At 45.4% G+C, this 20,628-nt stretch overlaps 1 protein-coding gene and 1 pseudogene across 2 annotated transcripts in view; one reads left to right on the forward strand and one right to left on the reverse strand.

Annotated features, from left to right (window-relative positions):
- Adamts9 (ADAM metallopeptidase with thrombospondin type 1 motif 9) overlaps positions 1-20,426 on the forward strand; it is a 173,121-nt gene extending 152,695 nt beyond the window's left edge. For both annotated transcript variants that reach the window (XM_038319790.1, XM_038319791.1), the window contains 3 exons: positions 3,389-3,493; positions 15,370-15,464; positions 18,522-20,426. In XM_038319790.1, the coding sequence (XP_038175718.1) occupies positions 3,389-3,493; positions 15,370-15,459 (195 nt within the window). In that variant the 3' untranslated portion in view covers positions 15,460-15,464; positions 18,522-20,426. The remainder of the gene's footprint in view (positions 1-3,388; positions 3,494-15,369; positions 15,465-18,521) is intronic.
- LOC119806421 lies at positions 7,563-8,021 on the reverse strand (annotated as a pseudogene).
- Positions 20,427-20,628: the final 202 nt, after the last annotated feature.

Here is a 20,628-nt window from a genome sequence, read left to right on the forward strand (position 1 = left end):
CTGACTCGGTGCAGTCTGCAACCTCATGTTTGCACTGAAATCAAAGCAGGACACTGAAGAATACTGAAAGATTCTGAAGGATGCTCTGTTTGAGCCTCTCTTCCTTCCTCTTCACCTTTTGTCTTTGCTTTAAAAACCTATTTTTCAGAACAAGTAAATTCCCTAGCAATCACCTCAGTAGATGGCTAGAATATGATTTTTTTTATCCTGATCAAGATAACTCAGTATTGTTTTCTCTGACACTGAAATCAACCCCTCACCTTTATGGAGAATTTTCCGTCTTTCAGGCATTGTGCTTACCATTCTTGAGACATTGGCACAGAGTCTCAGCCTTCCTTCCATCCCCTTGGGATGAAATTCTAACGTTGCCACAGCACACACATAGATGTCTCGGGACAGGCTGGATTTGATTTCAAGTCGTCTGAATCCCTCTCCACTGCAGTCGATGTTTCTTTCTCGTCCTGTTTCCAGGCTGAGTCCTGCCACATCTACTCGTGCAGGACAAGGATAGGGTCCCTCTTGGTCTGAGTACCTCTTCTGCAGACCTCTAGAGATCAGCTAGCCTCTGTATAACTCTTTGTTTCTCTCCCTGCTAAATCAAGAGTCAGTAGTTACAAGTCTTACGCTTTTTAGATGCCAGAGACAGGACCGTAGGTGCAAATTCGTCCCACAACAGAGACATAGAGACCGTGCGATCTCTTCTTCTCCGGGGTACTTAGTTTTCAGAGTGCCAGTCAGCTAGAACGTTTATGGAAAAATGCAAGCCATTCAACCAGAAAATTCCGGAGAATGAGGAAGACAACCTGCTGTTGCCTTCAAATGTGTCCCCCTGCTGAGAGTATGGACCTAAAAAAGATTACAGGGAGCATGCTCAGTCACAGAAGGCCCAGAATGTTAGGGGCACTGTGAGAACAGGAGCTAGGCTGGCTGCATCTACCTCTGAGAAGGGCAGTGCCAAAGCAGACCCGGTATTGATTTTCTAGGCATGCAGCAAGACAGAGGGAATGGGGGCGGGGGAGGGCAGGTGGGAGGGGGAAGCCAGCAGGCCTGGGTAACTGTGTGATGTGGAACCCAATGTCTGGTGGGTCTTGCCCCTCTGAGTAGCAGCGGCCATGAGGTAAGGAAGTGACCAGGGGGATCTGAGCATGGCAGTCTATACTCACCAGCACTTTCGACACTCCGGAGGCTGAAGCAGGACGTGCTGGGTTCCAGGCAGCCTGGGCCACACAAGGAAACTTTTCTCTCCAAACGGTTCTGTTTTTTTCTGTTGTTGCTGCTGTTTAATTTTTTTTTTTAAATTACGAATGAAAACAAAACAAAAAGACCAGCAACAGAAAGCTGTGTGCGGAAGCTGGCCCAGCCCAGCGTATTCACGAACACCTAGGCTGAGGCCACTCAGTGAAGGACTACTGACACCCACAGAGTGTAGTCACTAAAAATATCTAGTAACATCTTCTACTCTCTGCCAGGGAAGGAGCTAGGTGCAATGTGGGGAGTACGGGTTCATCCCATAACCTCCTTTTTCAAGGTTTGGTCTGACTAGCCCTTTTGATGGACGGGCTGGGGCAGTGAGCCCCTTGCTTACAGTCTACTGAAGCAGATGCAGGAGGGGGTGCTGTGGAAGGATTCCATCTTTACCCCCCAAGTTTTCTCACTCTCAGCTCGTTGGATCTTGTGGACCAGGCCTGGTAATGCTCTGTGGGAGACCAGGGCTGTCCTGTTACTTACAAGCAATCCTGTGGAGTCTTTGATGTCCACCTGCCGCACATCCCCCTCGCCTGCCACCATCTGGGGTGTCTCTGACTGTCTGTAGATGTTGCCACATTTCCTCTGAAGACCTTTCACCCCCACCGTGACCACTGGCCGGCCACCCCATGGGCAGAAACCCTCTTTCCCATGTCACGTGCCTACATCTCCGCTCCAGCAGGGTGTGCACGTCTTCGCTGTACCTATTTAAGGAGCTAGTGGGAAGAAAAACCCCGAGCCACACCTCGTCCCGGAGTTTTCAGTCACAGACTTAGGATGTGCTGTTGGCTGGGAAATACATCAAGTGTCAGTCAGATCCCTGCCGATCACTGGTATAATCAGACAAAGTGATACTGGACCCCTGCCCTAAATCACTATCATTAGACTGGGCAAAGAAAACAAGAATCTATGATGAAACAATTAGAAAATGCAGAAACAATACTCGAATTTTGATTATAGATTCCAGTATTTCTGCTAAGTATCAAACACATGGGATTTTATTATTTATTTGTTTGTTTATTTGTTTAGCCTGGAGTTTTATTTTTGCTTTCAGGCAGATTTCCCTAGGTAATGCAGATGGCCTGGATCTGACTGCCGTCCCCCCTGTCTCAGTCTCCCTAGCATTGGGATCACAGACAGGGGACACCAAACCCAGTTTAAGAGTGGCTAATTAATGTATTCCTCACTACAGTGAATGAGGCAGGTGTGAGCCTTACCTGGACCAGCGGAGATCTTGAGAGGCTGGGATATCTCCTTGGGATCTAAAAATTGCTGAAGGAATTAACTCTTTCACACCAGGGTTTGGTTATGAGTGGCACCTCCCATCCTCTCTGCTTTAACTTTTGACAAAGCTGTGGGTGCTTTGGGGGAGAAAGTAATTCTGAGAGCATGTTCACGTTCAAATAGAACATTCTCAGCTCGGAAATCGCCAGTGGTGGAGATGGTTTTGAAAGAGAGGAGAGACTCGAGATGCTGCAATGGACCCTTAGAGATAAATATCAAATCACCCAGACCTGGGGACCTTTGGGAAATCTGTCTTGGAGCAAGGCTGGGGGAGGGGGAAGGGCTAGAGACGGTGGGTGTGGAAGCTTCTTCAGCAGGCCAAGCATGCCCTCTTCTGGCTGCTATGGGGAACGCGCCTCTGCTTTGAACTCCCATCCAGCGGTGTTTGGTACACTGTGTGCTTGCTCTTCGCCCCGGGGAACTGGAAGCCCAGGAAACTTTGGCAGCTAGATCTTGTTAGAAAAATTACACTGTGGCATTTTGGTCGTGAAGGAATCTGATAATTGTGTGCTACATCAGGGAGGGTTGCTGGGCTACGGAGGCCGACTGGAGGACGCTGTGAGAGAGGATTTAAAAGTCAGTAAGAGATGACCTGGGTGCTTCCTGTGTACTGGAGGGAGTTAATCGCCTGCGGTCCTGGGTTTCACAATCTGTAAACAGAATCTCTACCTAGAAATCATGAATGTAAAGTGTGTGGCTCTGATAACGGAACAAGATACATTCAACAATGAGTGGCCATCAAAATTAGTTAACACCCTTCTCCTTACCGAAGTGCCTTTAAATGTGTCACATTTAGAGCTTTGCTTCCTTTGGTATGTCTCCTATGCTGAAAGTCTTCTGTGCTGACCATGTGTTCCAGGGGCGCTTTAGCATCAACCTTTATGGGACCGGCCTGTCTTTAACCGAGTCTGCCAGATGGACATCCCAAGGGAATTATGCCGTTTCGGACATCAAGAAGTCTCCGGTAAGGCTACATATTGCTTGGGGGATGGGGGATGGCCCTTGCTTTCATTTTATGAATATGGTGGCTGTGTGCTGTAGGAGCCAGTGTCTTTTCCCTCTCTTCAAACCTTTTCTCCCCCCAAAGTTCCAGAGAGAAAATTTAGAATGTAAATAGAGACCCAGGGGAGTCTCATCACGCCTGGTTGGAACTTTCCCCACCTTCTAAATGCTAAGCTGGCCAGGCACCTGGCAGGACTACCTAATCAAACAAGAGGCAGGGGGCTCTGGAATACACACAGCTCAAATGTCTCTACTAGTCAACGGCGTGAACCCTCACCTGTGTGAACCTAGGAAAATAATGTTTTGCTTTGTTCTGCTCAAAAGCAATTGGGAGCCCAACAGGAAGAGGTTATGGGGTGATCATGGCTGGGAAGTTAGGGATACACCTGGCTTCTACGATAATCCACTTTGGGCCCACCCCGCACCCAGTGCATATGGCCTGTCAGCAACACCAGAGCATGTTGGAATGCAGGCCCTGGGACTTGTCTGCTGGGCCCAGTTCTGTAGCTGAAGAAGCCCCCAAATGATTGACAAGCACAGCACAGCCAGGAAATCCCCCATCCTGTGTGCAGGGGAGCCATGGCAGAAGTTTAAAAGAACGGGCTGGTCCCTCTCTAAACCTCTGGGTCTGTGTCTCCACGGTGATTCTAAGAGATAGAGGGGCAGAAACTCCTCCATCCCTTACAGCCCTTCCACCAAGTTCTCAGACCAGTGCGAGAGTCCCCTGGAGACAGAGAATGTTTCCCCACTCCTGTTCAGTTGTGCCTGAGTCGATAAGAAAAGGAAGCAGATGAAGAAAACAGACCTGAGCCCAGAATAATGCCGCCAGGTGAGGCGCACAGCCTAGGTAGAGCTGCAAGTCAGAGCTTCAAGGCAACTGTGAAAATGTGAAAAAATTTTGGTTTGTTTGTTTGGTTGGTTGGTTTTTTCTTTTCTTTTCTTTTTTTTCTTTTTCTTTTTCTTTTTTTTTTTTTACTATTTCTTGAACAGGATAGGATATGTATATTTTTAAAATGATCTGTCTCCAACTATGGGGTACACACCTGTAGCTTCAGCAATGGGGAGGCAGAGCTAGGGGTGTCTTCAGTTTAAGGCCCGCTTGGGCTACATAGCTAGACCCTGTCTCCAAACCCCCACTACTACAACTACGCCTAAGGTAAGGTGACATGTTGATTATATAAATTCATATTTGACTGGTGTCGAGGTTTTCTTTTGCTAAATTTGGCGGCCCTTTCAAGTGTGCTGCCTCAGGGTTAGAAGCAAAGGATGAAGCAAGAGTCGGGCCTGTTGTGCCCCAAAGCCCCAGGATGGGGGAGGCCCCATCCCGGCTTTCTCAGGAAAATGCATTTCCTGAGCCCTTTTAAACTTCTGGAGTTCTATCTGCATCTCAAGTCCTGATTTTGCCACCAAGCTAGTGAGGGATCCCAAATCCAATTCAATGGCCGCATTGATTGCTCATGGTTTAATCACAAGTACTGCCTTCCCCCCACAGTTGAAATGGCACAGTGACCTTTGACTGCACCCCAAGATTACAATATTCTCTCCCTACCATTCCCCCTGACCCCAGATCTATAGATTTATTTTTTACAAGAAATAAAACTAGTATGTTTCATTGTGTTGGTTTTTTGACTTGTGCAATATGTCTCAATGACCAAAATTGAAAATTTTAACTGTCTTAAATGTGGTTAAGTGAAATCATCTTAGTAGTACATGTTATATTATATGTGTAATATAATATACATAATTACAATTCTGCTAGACTATTTTCAATACTCAAAGTTCACCCAGAAACTAAAAATAACTAAAGGCTGTGGTGCCATCTTATGGACATAATGAGTACTGCAAGGTTGTTTCCCATCCTCTGAGAATTTAGTGTGAGTTCCTGGAGCCAGGCAAACTGGCGGTCAGCAGGCTTTTCTGTCAGCCTATCTCTCTGTCTCCCCACTCTCCCTTCTCTCCCCTCTCCCCCCCCCCCCGTAAATATAAAGAAGCTAGCACTGGGCTTCCTACCTCCTGGCCTCCTGGCAGTCTAGAGCAGCGATGCTGGTTTAGCTTCAGAGCAGCACCCCCTAGGGGTGATCCATGGAAACGGACTTCCAGAACTGTGGTTGGGAAAGGGTACAGCTCTTCCCGAAAAGCACCTTCTGCCTGCAAGACTCAGGGATCATCACAGAGGGGCAAGTGGAAGCATTTGTAAGAGCCACAAGGTGTGGACTTCTGCAGCAGCTGTGTCTCAGTTGCTCTCCGCGAACTCCCAGTGGCTGTGGCTACACGCTCAGATCATGCACAGGATCACAACAGCCCAAAGTCCAGCAGGGAGGGAAGAGGGGCTCATGAAGACCCCACCCCAGCCTGAGATGCTACTGGCAGTTGATGGTTGTTGGGGAAAGAGTCGGTTTCCTGCAGGGATGCAGCCCGGAGAGGCTACCTGTGTCCCAGCAGACGGTCCTAAAGCCACACACATGCAGGCAGCTGCCAACAGACTCAGTGGGTTTTAGGAAACAGGGGGAGACAACATGAAGTTGGGCGGGCAGTGTGGTAGAAGGATCGGGAAGAGATTGAAAGGGAATATATGGGGTAGGTTTGATCAGAACATAGTATAAGTATTATGAATAGTAAATAGTTACTTCTTTTTTTCTTGTTTTTTTAAGACAGGGTTTCTTTGTATAACAGTCCTAGCTGTCCTGGAACTAGCTCTGTTGACTAGGCTGGCCTCGAACTCACAGAGATCTGCCTCCCAATTGCTGCGATTAAAGGCATGCACCACCACCGCTGGCTAAATAGAATATCTTTAAATTAAAACAAAATTGTGAAAGTCATAGGAACATTAGCCTTTTAGTGAGAAGGGTAAAATATTGACAAGAAACCCCTGTGACCTTATTTGAAGCTGAGTCCTACAGAAGAAGCGGGCGCTGCAGTGTTACCCACGGGGCTTGATAAACCACAGTCAACTTTTTTTTTAACTCTCCCCCCCACCCCGTTTTTTCTTTTTCTTTTTTCCCCCCAATTCTTGGTACTGGGATCAGATGTAGGTTCCAGCACATGCTCTATAACTGAGCTGCATGCTGAGCCCACAAATACCCCTAATCTATCTAGAAAAAAACAGAAACATATATCCCTAATGGTTTCCAGGGTAATACCATATTCCCAGTCAATACAATTTGAAAACTCCGGCCCTTAGATAAAGCAGCCTATTTAGACCTTCAATAGGTCTGCATAAGCAGTTCTGCCTGGGGCACTCTGGGAACTGTGTAACATTCCCACTCACGGTCGATGCCCCCCACAATGAAAGCCTCGCTTCCCCAAGCCTGCTTGGGAATAAAACATTCTCCCTGAGCAAAACTTAAAGGAAATCCCAGTGGTGCAGGTTAAACATGTATCTGTAATGCCACAGAAAGCCAGAGATGCCACCTCACCCCTGGGGACAAAGTTTCTGTGCGCTTCCTTGTTCACAGCAGAAAAAACATTGGTGCTGGTCTTTACCTAAGACAAATCATTCTTATCATTCAGATGCAGTGGTCCCCTCTTGTGCTTGGATGGCTCTCAGTAGATGCCTGAGATCTCAGGAAGTACCAGACTCTAACTTTACTGGTTCTCCTCTGTCTCTTTATGCCTATGATGGCTTAATTTGCAAATAGGGCCCAGTAAGAGATTAGCAACAACTTCTAACAAAATAAAAGCAATTGTAGCCATGTATTCTAAGCAGAGACATGTGAATATTTGCTGTAAAACACCCTGTGCTCACCTCATCATGTGACGATATTACATGGGATCCCTACGAGATGACATGAATGTACAGGAGCTGTGACGGAGTGTCGGGCTATGTTGGAGTTCCTTGACCACAAACCGTGAGAGCAGAGCAATTGACAGGCTGGCAGGATGCTATGAGTCTCTGAGGTGCGGGTGTGTGTATGCCGTGGATACGCTGGACCAAGTGGGGTAGAGATAGTGAGAAGTTTCATCATACTCAGAGTGGCATGGATTTTTTTTTTTTGAAAATGTTAGCATTTAATTGGCCTTCCTGAGTGGCTTCAAGCCACCAGAGCAAAGGCACCTCCAACACCCTTTATCTTCTCTTCAGCGCTTCTGCTGAAAAATTTGGCTTTCACGATGTCAGACTGCTTAGGGAGCTTTCCCTTCCCCAGAATTTGGAGTAGCCTGATCCCACGACATCGATGATGGGTGCATCTCCAGTCTTGTTTTTGGCAGTGTTAACCCATGTCTGCTCACTGACCAGCGTCCACAGTTTATCTAGGTTGACAGTCGGGCAGAAGCTCTGGTTCCTCTTTAAGTGGTAATGCCTCATACCAACTTTCCCGAAGTAACCTGGATGATATTTTTCAAAGTTGATCCTGTGATGATGCGCACCTCCAGCATTCCCGCATCCTCCTGGATGCTTGTGGTATTTGATGCTTGCTGATGCGGCCTTGGCTCACATGGCCCTCGAGTTTCCAGGTCTTCCTCAGTCTGGATGGTATGGCAGTGGCAGAAAGGAAAGAGCGGTATGGATTTTAAAACTTAGGAATTGTTTCTTCCTGGAATTTCTATGTAGTATGTTCAAGGCACAGTTGACTGCAGATAGAAGAGAAACCCTGACAGATCCAGGCCTTCTAGAGCTGTGCTTTGTTTGGAAACTTACAGGTTGATTCTGGACCCTCCCAACTTAAGTGGGACAGCAGGCGAGGATGGTCACTTTTTCAGGTGTCAGATTAAGGATGTGGGCAAAGAGGTACATGCCTGATGATCCTCCGTAGTGGACTCTGTCTAACCCGTGGCACTGCAGCCATTGGCTGTGTACTGAAAGCCCTCTATAGCTGCCGAGAGAGGAGGTGTCCTCCACCCCTACAGGAGGTCCCCATACATGCAGTGTGGGTGCTCAACAATGGATTCTTGGGGTTTTGTGAAATCAGGGCAGACGCAGTGGCATGAGCGACAGCAGCTGATGTTGTGACATCTTTGCAGCCTGTGGCTTACTGTCCCTTTGCAGAAGCTGGCTGAGGCTGCCTGCTGCAGGTTGAACCTGTGGGAGCTGTCCACACCCCACATTGAATTTCCAGGCCAGTGCTTGTTTGAGGGTCTGATAATTCTCACTGACTCAGCTTAGATCCCTGCATAAGGGCTAAGAGGACAGAAGACCATGACTCAGAGGTGAGGAACAAAGGCCACATTCTGAGCTCAAGCACCAGGAACGTTCTGGTCCCCTCAGCTCCAAATGTGCTCATGACATGAAAGGTCTCTTCAGACCTGTTTAGAGTTCTGCTGTAGCCCTACTGGAAGGCACCCTCTCCTGGCTGGTTGAGGTTGGTGCTCAGGGTGTCCCCGCCTTCTTTATGTGTTTGGGGGATAGTTAAGGTGCGGGGAGCCTGTACTCTGGGACTGTTACCTATCAGGGCTGTTACCTATCAGGGATTCCTTGTGCTATAGAAAGGATTGTAAATACAATAATCGCTTTATAAAGTAAGGAAAGTTATATTGTGTGGAACAAACAAGCTTTTTCTACCTCCGAGTTCCTTTACAATGACAGAATTAAGAAATAAACATACATGCTTGCACATATGTGTTCATGGTATAGTGGAATCCAGTGTATGTGTATGGACTGCCCTCCACCTTGTGGAAACCCGCTATTTACCAAGTCTCCAAAGCATTCCACAGACCTGCAAGGTCAAATTCTGTAGATTCACATTTTCCATACATGTACATTTTAGTCTGCACGTTTCTATGGAAACCATACAGTGTTTATGCATCTATTTGTACACACATAGTTGTCTGAGGACCATGTTTGGGAGAAAATGCATGTGCTGTGTTTTGTAGGACGTTTCAGAAAAAGTTCATTTTGCGTGTCATCTTTCTAACATTTCATTTGAAGTCCTAAAATTATGTCTTTAATTGTTAATATCACTGTGGATTTTCTTAACAAACCTCTCCTTCCCCTTCCACTAAAGACAGGCAAATGAACATACTTCCATCAAAGACAGACCCCCTCACTAAATCACAGACACCAGATTTTCAAAATCCTATCCCCTGAGAAAAATTAAAGGCTTCGTGAAAACTGAGAATACAGGCTATGCCTAATGAGGCAGTGAGTCATTTTCTTCCTTTATATGCAGCAGCTGGAGTGATTATTAACAAAATATTTATTTAAAAGAGAATTAGACTGTAATAAGGAAATAAAAACCAGAGTTTCATTGCATGTCAGCGAGGGCTTCTAGCGCCTTTTTTCTCTGGAAGAAGCTGTCTCCGTGGCAGCCATGTTTTCTTGCTGCACGATTTTGTTTTGCTTTGTTTTCAGTCTGGCAACTGCGGGGATGCTGGCATGTTAGCACCATCTTCAGCATCCTCTGAGAGCAGTACCAGCATAGATAGTTCAGCTTAGCTCAGCTTCTATCTGTTTTGCCTCAGTTAGCAGAGTCACATTGGAGGGGATAGCGTGACTACCGTAAAGCCAATAGCAACTTTATTTTCTTTTCAGTGTATTACTGCTCAGGTCTTTTCTGCCAGTGAAGACAGGCTAGAGTGGAGGTTCTCACAAAATTAATTTGTAAGGACAGAGAGATATAGTCAACAAAGCACTATGCTCAATCCCAGGAACCCACATAAAGTAGCTGGCTGGGTGTGGCAACACACACTTACAATCCTAGCACTGAGATGGGCAGACCCCTGGGCATCACTGGCCAGCCGTAGCCTATTTGGTGAGTGCCAGGCCAGTAAGAGACCCTATTTCAGCAAGTGTGGAACAATACCCAAGGGTGGCCTCAGGTTCCACACATACACACAAACCACATGTGCACAGATACACACACAAGTGCCTCCATGATAGGACACAGATACACTCATAAGTATTTCCGTGATGGCAATTTGTTAAGCACACAGGTTAGAATGAACCCTGTGCCAATGGCTGATTGTGTTATTTCACTACAGAAAAGTATGAGGAGAGACCAGTTTGCCCGTTTAACAGATGCTCCAGGAACCCACGGCTGCAATGGCTTCTTTAAAGAGGCCAATCCCAAGCCCTACAACCAAAACAAATTGGCAATGCATCAGTAATCCCAAACCCTGCAACCAAACCAAAGCAACCAATGCATCAGTAAAGAGACCATATGAGCTGCAGACCTAAGTTCCAGAGCCTCTCCCATGATGGACTGGGAGAATCTGGGCTCAGCTTAGATTTGAGGATACTAAAGATGGCCCTAGATGTCCTGATGGTTACCAGCCCTCTGCTTACAACCAGTGTTCTGCTTACAGCTCCTGACTGGAGACCAGAGGCTGCAGGGACTACTTCCAGACCTAGCAGTCAGGAGCCAGCACCAGAGGAGTGACGGGAATCTCTTCCCATATCAGTCACACCCAGAGTCAAATGTATGAAAAATCTTAAGAGAAAGAAAGCATTTTGTTCTCTCATTTTGTTGTTAAATTGGCAGTGTTTTCTTTCTTGATCTCTCTTCCAGGACTCCTCCTTTCCTCCCTTAAAAAAAAAAAAAAGAAAAAGAAAAAGAAACAAACAAAACTAAGATGACCCAGTTTTTGCAAGAGACATCACAACTGTGCTATAGGAAGCTGGTCTTTATGACCCTTGCCCCAGTTCTGGGGATGGAGCCCACAGACGTGAGGGGAAAGTGCGTGCAGGTCATTCTCCCGTCGTGGAGAAGGCGTGGTTTACAGGGCTCACGTGGTGTGGGCAACGCAGAGTGGGGTACAGCACTGGCGCTGCATGGGAGCAGGGCATGTTTCCAACGTGTGGGAAAGCCTTAGCGAAACTAATTAGCAAGACTTCCACAGCTCAAAGAGAATCCGGCTTTGTTTTCTCCATCATTCATGTCATCCATTTCATAAATGTGTGGTTGGCATCACTGTTAGCCTTACACAGCCCTTGGTCTTAGATACTTCTAGTTTTAGCAAGATGCCACTTTTATTTTACATCATGGAGCTTACATTCTAGCGTGAAACAAAAAGTTAAAAAAATAATGCAGTTGCAGAGAACTGGCCGTGGACAACTGAGCCAAGAACGCATCCCAGAGGAAGCTGCCTTTGAACTGAGCTCTGATGAGTTTAGCAGGGTTGGTGGGATGTATAGGAAGCACGAAAGAGCATCTCAGCCAGCAGAGAATGGCACGCGCAAAGGCCCTGTGGAGCATGGTCGTGTAATGTCAGAAATGGACGTGTGGAAGAGTGACATGAGACGAATGTGCCTGGATCCCAGCAGTGACTACGAGGGACTAAGACCAGGGATCAGCAGCTCTTTTCAGTGAAGGGCCAGATAGAAAAGACTGAGGGTTTTTCAGCCAAATGGCAGGATTAGTTATATTATATATGTATAATATATGTATGTTGTTTGAGGTTTCTGTCCTGCCCAGTTCCCGCAGTCATTAAGTCCCAAAGAAATCACACAGAAGTCTACATTAGTTATAAACTGATTGGACAATTAGCTCAGGCTTCTTATTAACTCTTATAACTTATTCTTGTCTGTGTTAGCCACGTGGCTCGGTACCTTATTCAGCAAGGCAGTCACATCTTCCTTCTGTGGCTGGGTCACGACTGCAGTCTGTTCTTCCCTCTCCCCAGCATTCTCGTTGTCTTGCCTCTACTTCCTGCCTGGTTGCCCTGCCTATACTTCCTGCCTGACTACTGGCCAATCAGCATTTTATTAAAAATAATACAAATGACAGGATAAAAGACCATTGTCCCACAGCATATGTATATATGTCAAGAGAGTACAGACATGTTCAAAAATTATATTAGTGGGTCTGGAGAGATGGCTCAGTGATTAAAGCACTTATTGCTCTTGCAGAGGACCCAGGTTTCATTCCTAGAACACACGGGGGCTTGTCACCATCTCTGGCTCCAGTCCCAGGGCACCTGCTGCCCTCTTCTAGTCTCTTCAGATGCATGTGTTCACGCATTCACAAATCTTTTTTAAAATGTTACTGGTTGAATTCTAAATATACTAATAACTGAGAAGCATTTTTCACACAAATCTACTAAGGGAGGAATTTCTCCGATACTGGAGAAATAAACATTTGATCTCACTAGTGTTTTCTATTATCAAGATTTATGGTAAACACTTGATCACTGGTGATGATTGAATGAAGTTTTGCTTCAGGTTGCTAAATGCCTGTTTTACGTAAACAGATATTACCTGTTACCTGTGTTACCTGTTCACAACTATACAATTTTAATTAAGCATGCTCATGTTTGGCCTGCCTTGATGCAAATTTTCCCAAAGTTGTCTTTTGATGTTGGCTAGTTTTAAAAAAAAAAGTGTTGATTTGTTTATATGTGTGCTCCTGCTTGCCTGAGCCATACTCACTAGATGTGTGCAGGTATCCCGGGAGACTCGAAAGTGTCAAGTTCCTTGGAGCTGAAGTTAGGGGCACTATGAGCCACCTGGCGTGGGTGCTGGGAACCAAGTCTGGGTTCTCTTCAGGAGCAGTGAGCATTCTTAACTGCCGAGCCATCTCTCCAGCACCGTGGTACCTGCCTTTCAATGGATCGTTTGCAGCTGAAAATTATATGGAAGCTTCTTGTTAAATAACCTAGTTAAATGGATTTTGAAATATGAAGCTTCTTTTCTCCTCACATTAAAGTCCAGACCACACTCTAGGGTCTGCAGTTTGTGCTCGGGAAACACAATCACTGTGAGTGTGTGCGGGATAGAGATGCATGTGGCTCCTTATCATAACTGGGGATGGCCCAGGAAGAATGCTTAACATCACTTACTATGTAAGCAATATTATTTTAACATAGTATAAATTTTCGCTGTGAGGGTCATTTTCCTCTGTTATAGGGTTTCTTAAGGACTATTACAGACTTGGTAGCAAAGCTAACGCTCAAAGTCACTAAAGGTTCACTTGTAGTGACAGGGAAGTTTTTATTCTCATCTCTGACCTCACAAAGCTTACTCAAAATATTGACTGATGCCAAGTCCTTACACTCCTGCACAACGGGATGAGTCAAGTGTTCAGGCTCTAGGTCTCACCAAAACCAATCCTAGAACTGGGTGGTGATGTCACATGGGCTGGGCTCCCAGACTGATGGGAAAGAAGACCGACTGTGAGCTGACTACCAGCGCTGTTTCTCAGCTTCCTGACGATGGATGCGGTGGTGTGACCAGCTACTCACCCTCCAACTGCCCCTGCCTTCCCCCACGTGACTCTCAAACTGTGGCCCCAAAGAAACCCATTCTCCTCCCTTACGCTGCTTTTGTGAGGGATTTTGTCGGTGAGAAAAGTTACTGATAGAATATCTCCAGAGAGTCGTTCATCCCTCTGCTCTGGTTCTTTCTCAGCCTCTTGGAGTCAGTCTGTTCAACAGAGGCAGTGCACAGGCATCGTTCTAGTTCCCGCAGAATGAGTGTTGCCTCCTCAAATAAACAGCAAGATCTGTTGACTCACCGGGAGCCAAAGAAAACCTGGACAAAGTGATCTGCCTTTCTCTTAACTGACTGATGCCCTGCCTCCCATTCCCAAGGACTCCCAAGAACCCCTTCTTGCCAAGGGGCTGATTTTTCTCAGGTCTGCTCATTTCCTCTCTAACTGCTTCTTCGGTTCTTGCTGTTAAACCAAACATAATTAACTCAGTGGGTAAATTATTTTTGTTATTTTGCTAATAGTTGAGCCACATGGAATGCACTTATTCTCACTTTCCGTGGTTGTGAACCGAGTATGCTGTGTTGATAGCCTATCTTAAATTTTCCTCTTTCCGACCACTGCTTCCTCCCACATTGGAAACATTGTAACAAGTGCTTAGTGTGGTGACGTCAGTGTATGTTTTCTTCCTTAAGCACCTGTGTGCTGGCACGGTGTGATAAATGCAGTCATCTCTCGCCTGAAGTTGGTCCCAGAACACTCACCCGCCCCTGTGTATTAAAGCAGGTCATTTAAAACCCACTGTCCTCATCTTTTTCTTGATTATCACGGTGCGGCAGGCTGGTGGCATGTTAGTCACTTGTTCCATTGCTGTGACAAAATACACAGCAGAAGCAACCGGAAGGAGGAAGGGTTTCCTCCTACTTGGTCTCAGGGTGCAGGCCATCATGGTGAGAAAGCGTGGTGGCAGGAGCAAGACAGCGACCTCATGGCATCCACGGTCAGAAAGCAAAAAGATGGATGGGGAACACATCATGGATGCTTTCTGATTCTTCCAGGCTTTGGTTCAGTCTAAGCTCTGAGACTGTATTTAGAGTGCGTGCTTCCCTCCTCTGGAACACGTCCAGAATTGTCTTTCTAGGTGACTCTAAAACCCAGACAAGCCTTTGCAACTGTAGTATAAAAATGTTATGATTTGATACACCTCACCCTCGCAAGAGCCGAGTTGCGTGGCTGGGATTCACGGTGTATTGGGCAGCAGCAGTACGGAGTTAGAAACTACTCTTCTCTCTTAATGACAGCGTGAAAGCAGCTATAGGCTGCAGGCACATAAATGATGCTGACCGTGCCAGAATTTGAATTTTCAGGTGTCAAGATATACTAGTCTAGGTTTGATTTTTCTCGACTGCGTAGTAAAGTCAAAACTAACCAGGCATGGAGATGTATACCTTTCATCTCAAACTGTGGGAGGCTGAGGTCAGCCTGGGATACATAGCAAAACCCTTGCTTTGTTTCAGACAAACCAACAAGGTAAAAACCACTCTGGCTTTTAGGTCAACCAGAGCCAGGCGGTAGGTGGTCTGGATTGAATCTGTGAGCCTCGTCTGCCGGTCTATGTAATTAGACCAGTTTGGGTGTGTTGAGTTTCATTCCAACACTTATCATGGGTACAGGGATTCATTTCCCTCAAAACCAGTAATAAGCCCCCGAAATCCCTAACCTCACAAGTCATCTAAGGTGATGCGTGTTTTTGCAGGATGGTACCCGGGTTGTAGGGAAATGCGGCGGTTACTGTGGGAAGTGCACTCCATCCTCGGGCACTGGCCTGGAGGTGCGAGTTTCATAACTAAGGTAAGTGCCCTCCCCGCCCCTTCATCTTACTCTGTAGCCTAATGATGAGCAGATCTGAGTAATGTCCTTTCCTCCAGACAGGGCTCCTGTCGAGCATTATGAAGCTGACCCAATAATAACATTCTTGCTTACCCGACTTTCTGTGCCTGAGGCATCTGTCCCTCACTCTTGAGCTCAAGTCTCAGGCCTCAGACATTAGTTCCTCCGCATTGCCTGTTGAAAACCTGCCTGCTGGGCTTCACCTCTAGGAACCTCACTTCCTAAGGTCTCTGGTAAATCCAGAGATCTATGTTTTGAATATTAAAAATTGTGATGCAGGGGGTTGAGATAAGCCCTGCAAGAATATAATAATCACAGTCGCACTGGGCTCCCCTGTGCTGAGCAGCTTACCAGGCATGGTTTCATTGAATCCTCACAAGGACATCGTGAGGTAGAGTTCCTGTCCTTATTTTGCAGTAGAAGAAGCTGAAGCCCACAGCCGTTAGTTTCCTTAAGGTCGCAGTGACCTTCCCTTGCAGGCCCCAGTAGGAGCTTACACCAACAGCAATGCTCTCAGTCGCTGCAGATTTGCCACTCACAGTGGGACCAACAGCTCGGTGTCATCTAGATCTTGTAAATGCGGATCTTAATGGCCCCTCTCCCGCACACACACACCCTATATAAGAAATCAGAATCTCTATTCTATCAAAATCCACAGGAGACTCTTTCATATGCCAACAAGTGCTCCCTCTGCTGGGCAAAAGACTACACTGCCCAGTTTTCATTATCCTGGTGCCTTTAGCTATGTGGTGCAGGTCAAGCAACCCCTGTGACCTTCTAGTATCTTCCCTGTAACTTCCAGTGGCCCGTTCAGTCCCCTCCATTGCTCATTCCTGCTCCAACACATGAGTCGCTTATCTGATAAATGTTTAAGTAAATGTCGGTATTGAAAGTATTATTTTTATATCTTTGTAGACCAGGCTCTTGCTTATTAGCCCAAGCTAGCCCCAAACACAGAGTCTTTATGGTTCTCTCTCCCAAATGCTGGGACTGCAGGTGTACATCCTCACATCTGGGCAGAACTTCAACCTTAAATTAGTATCATTTGTGCTGCAAAAGGCAAAGAAAATGCGCTCACTGAGATGCCCGTGTGCCATGCCCTCTTCAGGCATGACTGCATGGGGCTCCACAGTGTTGTCTTCTCCGTCGATCGGCAGTGAGCACCTTGTCTTGCTTCTTTCTCAACATGGTGTCTTTCCCACTCCCAGACCTTGCTAAGATTTCATCATCATTATAGCTCCTGATTAAACGAAATGCCATCCGCAACCATTCTGCAACATAGCTCTCCTCAGGCTAAAGAGATGTTAAGAGCACTGGCTGTTTTCCCAGATGACCTGTGTTCAGTTCCCAGCACCCACATGGCAGTTCTAGAAATCTTATACTTCCTTCTGGCCACCAAGGGCACCAGGCACACAGATGGCACACAGACATACAGGCAGGCAAAGCACCCACGTGCAAAATAGTAAATAAGTAAATAAAGAAATAATACCTCTCCATACCTCTGGTGAGATCACATTGGTCAGTTCTGAAGTAGAGCATCTGGTGGCCTGAGATATTGTGTCTACCAGGAGGCAGATGACTGACAGCTTCATTTGGAAGAGAATCACTTCTACGAGCAAAAAGAGATTTGGCCTGAGACTGTAGTTCAGTGGTAAAAACACTTTCCCAACATGAACAAGGTACAGGGCTTGACCCTTAGAACAAACACAATGAACGAAACAATAGTGTATGAATTCTAGGACAGACTGGGCTGGAGAATAACACACACACAGACACACACACACAGACACACACACACACACACACACACACACACCGGGCAGGAGTGGGGCAAGGGAGAGACTTAGGATTCAATAAGGCGAGATGGGGTAGAAGTACACAAAACTCAGATATATGCTAGAGACCCTATTTTCATTTGTGTCTTATATCTGCTTTTCTTGTATATGTTATCTGTCATGAAATATGAGTACATATGTACAAAATTTACATGTATGTAAGAAGACTAGAAGGAAATGTCATAACATTTGAATATTATCGCAGATGAGATTTCTAGGCACTGAACTTTTTCTCTGTCATTCTTTTGTAATTATTCTTTTTTTCCTTTTTTAAAAAAAATTCCATTTATTTATGTGTGTATGTGTTGGGGCACACACATACTGCCACATGCCTATGGACCTGAGACCAACTCACAGGGTCAGCTCTCGTCTTCCAGCAAGTGCCTCTCCTCAATACGCCACCTGCCTGTTCTCTGTGGCATGAATTCTAGCTGGCCATAATAATAAAAACCCAGAGTCAGATATTAGGGTAAAGGCTGAAAGATCAGAGAAACAGAGCAGTCAGCCACTAATGTTCTTTTTACCTCTACCAAATCCTCAGATGGAAGGGGGCAAGATCCTGTCTCCAAGAATTTTCAAACTGAATGCCACGAGCTCCTGTCTCCTCCTGCCTTATATTCCTCTCTCCACCCAGCCATGTCCCTTCTTGTCTCCATCTTGCTAGTGCTAGGATTAAAGGTGTGAGCCACCATCACCTGGATGCTTCTCTTTTAGACTAAATCACTTTCATGTAGCCCAGGGTGGCTTTGAATTTACAGAGATCCCTCTGCCTGTCATCCGAGTACTGGAATTAAAGGTGTGTGCTACCACTGCCTGGCCTCTATGGCTAACTGTTGGCTAGCTCTGCACTCTGATCTTCAGGCAAGCTTTGTTTGTTAGATCACAAACAAAATATCACCACAGCTCTCCTTCTGTGGTTCTGGGGGTCAAACCCAGGACCTCACACTACTAGACAGATGCCCCACTATGAAGTTACCTCTCCAGCCCACTTTTGTATTGCTTATAAAAAAGAAATAAGTAAAGAGATGACCAAATAAATAGAAATTCACTTTCTAACCTGGAGAAGATCCTAAGTGATACTTTATAATTCTGCATGTGGAAGTTCCTGATTCGCCTTCTCTTGACCTCCAGTCTTTGGTGTGGAAAGTTTGTAACTCCTGGCTTGTTTTTTTTTTTTTTTCAGGGGCTCTGAAGAGGAAGCCATTATGAAATGGATGAAGGATAGTAATTCAATACCTCCACCTTAAATTTGGGTGCATCTGTGTGCGTGCGTACAGACCTGTCTGCTTGTGTGTGTGTGTGTGAATGTGTGTGTATATGTGTGTACATATGCATATATATATAAATATATATAAATATATATATATATACAGGTTGAGCATCCCTTATCTAAAAACTTAAAGTCTGAATTCTGAAACCTTTTGAGTACCAGAATGAGACCTCAAATGGAAAATTTCATGCTATGAAGTTTTGTTTCCTACACAAAATTTGTTGAAGTACCATGAAAAATTACATTTCTGTCATATATGTAAAGGTGCATAGGCCCATATACCACATTCTTGGGCATGTGTTGCTCTCTTCCCGAGTACCCTACTGCTTAAAATCTATACTAAAAAAATCTCCTAGTAAGCCCCAACTCCGCTTAAAAGAAGGAAGCATAAGTGAATACCATATTCAGATTTAGTCCCATCCCCAAGGTATCTATCAAGGATGTATATGAAAACATCCCCAAGTCTTCGAAATGTCTGGAATATACACTGATGGTCTCAAGCATTTCAATGAGGGATACTCAACCCGTGGAATACCCTAATGATGTAAAGTTTAATATTTATGTTTGAAATTATTTATTGTGATGTAATATTTTTGTACGTAAAATGATTTTATTGCGACTGCCTGCGCATGGCGTCTTCCCTTGCAGTCATGCCACTGCATTTTACGTACTCTACATTATATGTAGTATATGACAAGGTGACCCTTCATTATCACGGTACACTGTTGTTTACTTGTTACCTGAAAATGTGTTTTACTGTTACCTTTTGAGAATTGTAATTATTTTTTTTAACAACCTAACTGTCATCGAGGTGCTATGTGAGTTGAATAAGGGTATTTTTGGCAATTGTGGGAACGTGTCATTAGCCAATGAGCGAGTTAGCAACATCACAGATTGTACCAACTGCTAATTATAGTATCTATTCCGTTTCATGAGATCTCGGGGAAAAATATGCTGCCTTGGTGCTAATAGTATATGTTTTTTAAAGTAATCTTCAGAGTAAAAAAAAAAATAAACACTTACTAAAAGGGAGTAACAGAAAGACAATTCCCAAGGGATAAAATTACTTGGCTCGGGTAAGATCCACTATTTATACTTATTTTTAGAAAACTGCCGTTTTTGGATAGTAGCCGAACTCGTTTCTTCCTGCTGCTGTTGGGAATATGCTCTACTCCGGTCCATGGTGCCCTGGACTCCTCGCCATCACTGGGAGGGTCCACCAATACTTCATTACAGAGTGACACTGGGAAAGGGGAGGATCTCCTGCTGTTTTGTCAAGATATCCTCAAAGACACCCAAGTTTACCAGCATCAAGACAAAAGATAAACAGCAGGATCATAGCCTTCCCACCCCTCGGCCTACTGATGGCCTTCAGCACCCCTGAGCACACTCAGAGAGCTACAGGAGCAGATTCTGAGCCATAGAGATCGACCACCTTTTACATGAAAACTTTGGCCAATGAGATGACTTCCCCGCAGGCTGGGAGCCTAATACCCTGCCGGGTTTCCTGTGGTCTTCAGCGTCGGTGTGAGAAATGAACTGGCATATAAGATGCCCAAGTCTTTCTGTGCTTCTGCCAACCCGCCTTTTGTTACTTCTTTCAGAAATGGAAGTGCTGAAGCAGTGGTCACAAGACATTTTGCTTGAGAAAGCCTGCACAAGCTTTCTGAGACCAAAGAGACTAGGAAAACCCTGACAGTATTCTCCAACTCCACAGAAATAAATACCAGAGCACGGTATACTCGTTATATGAACAAGTGTCATCCTCTATTGTTAATATATGTGAAACATATTATAAATAAATATTGTGACCACATCCAAACCATGTATGGTTCTCTTGGCTTCTGGACTCTTGATTAACATTCAAATACAAATCTCTCTAGGGTTTTTTTTCCTATATTTTTGAGATTATAATATAATTTCATCATTTCTTCCATCCCTTTCCTCTCTCCATACTCTTTATCTTAGGGTTTATATTACTGTGAAGAGACACCATCACCATGGCAACTCTTCTAAAGCA

Source organism: Arvicola amphibius, chromosome 2 (assembly GCF_903992535.2).
Source record: "Arvicola amphibius chromosome 2, mArvAmp1.2, whole genome shotgun sequence".
Taxonomy (NCBI): domain Eukaryota; kingdom Metazoa; phylum Chordata; class Mammalia; order Rodentia; family Cricetidae; genus Arvicola; species Arvicola amphibius.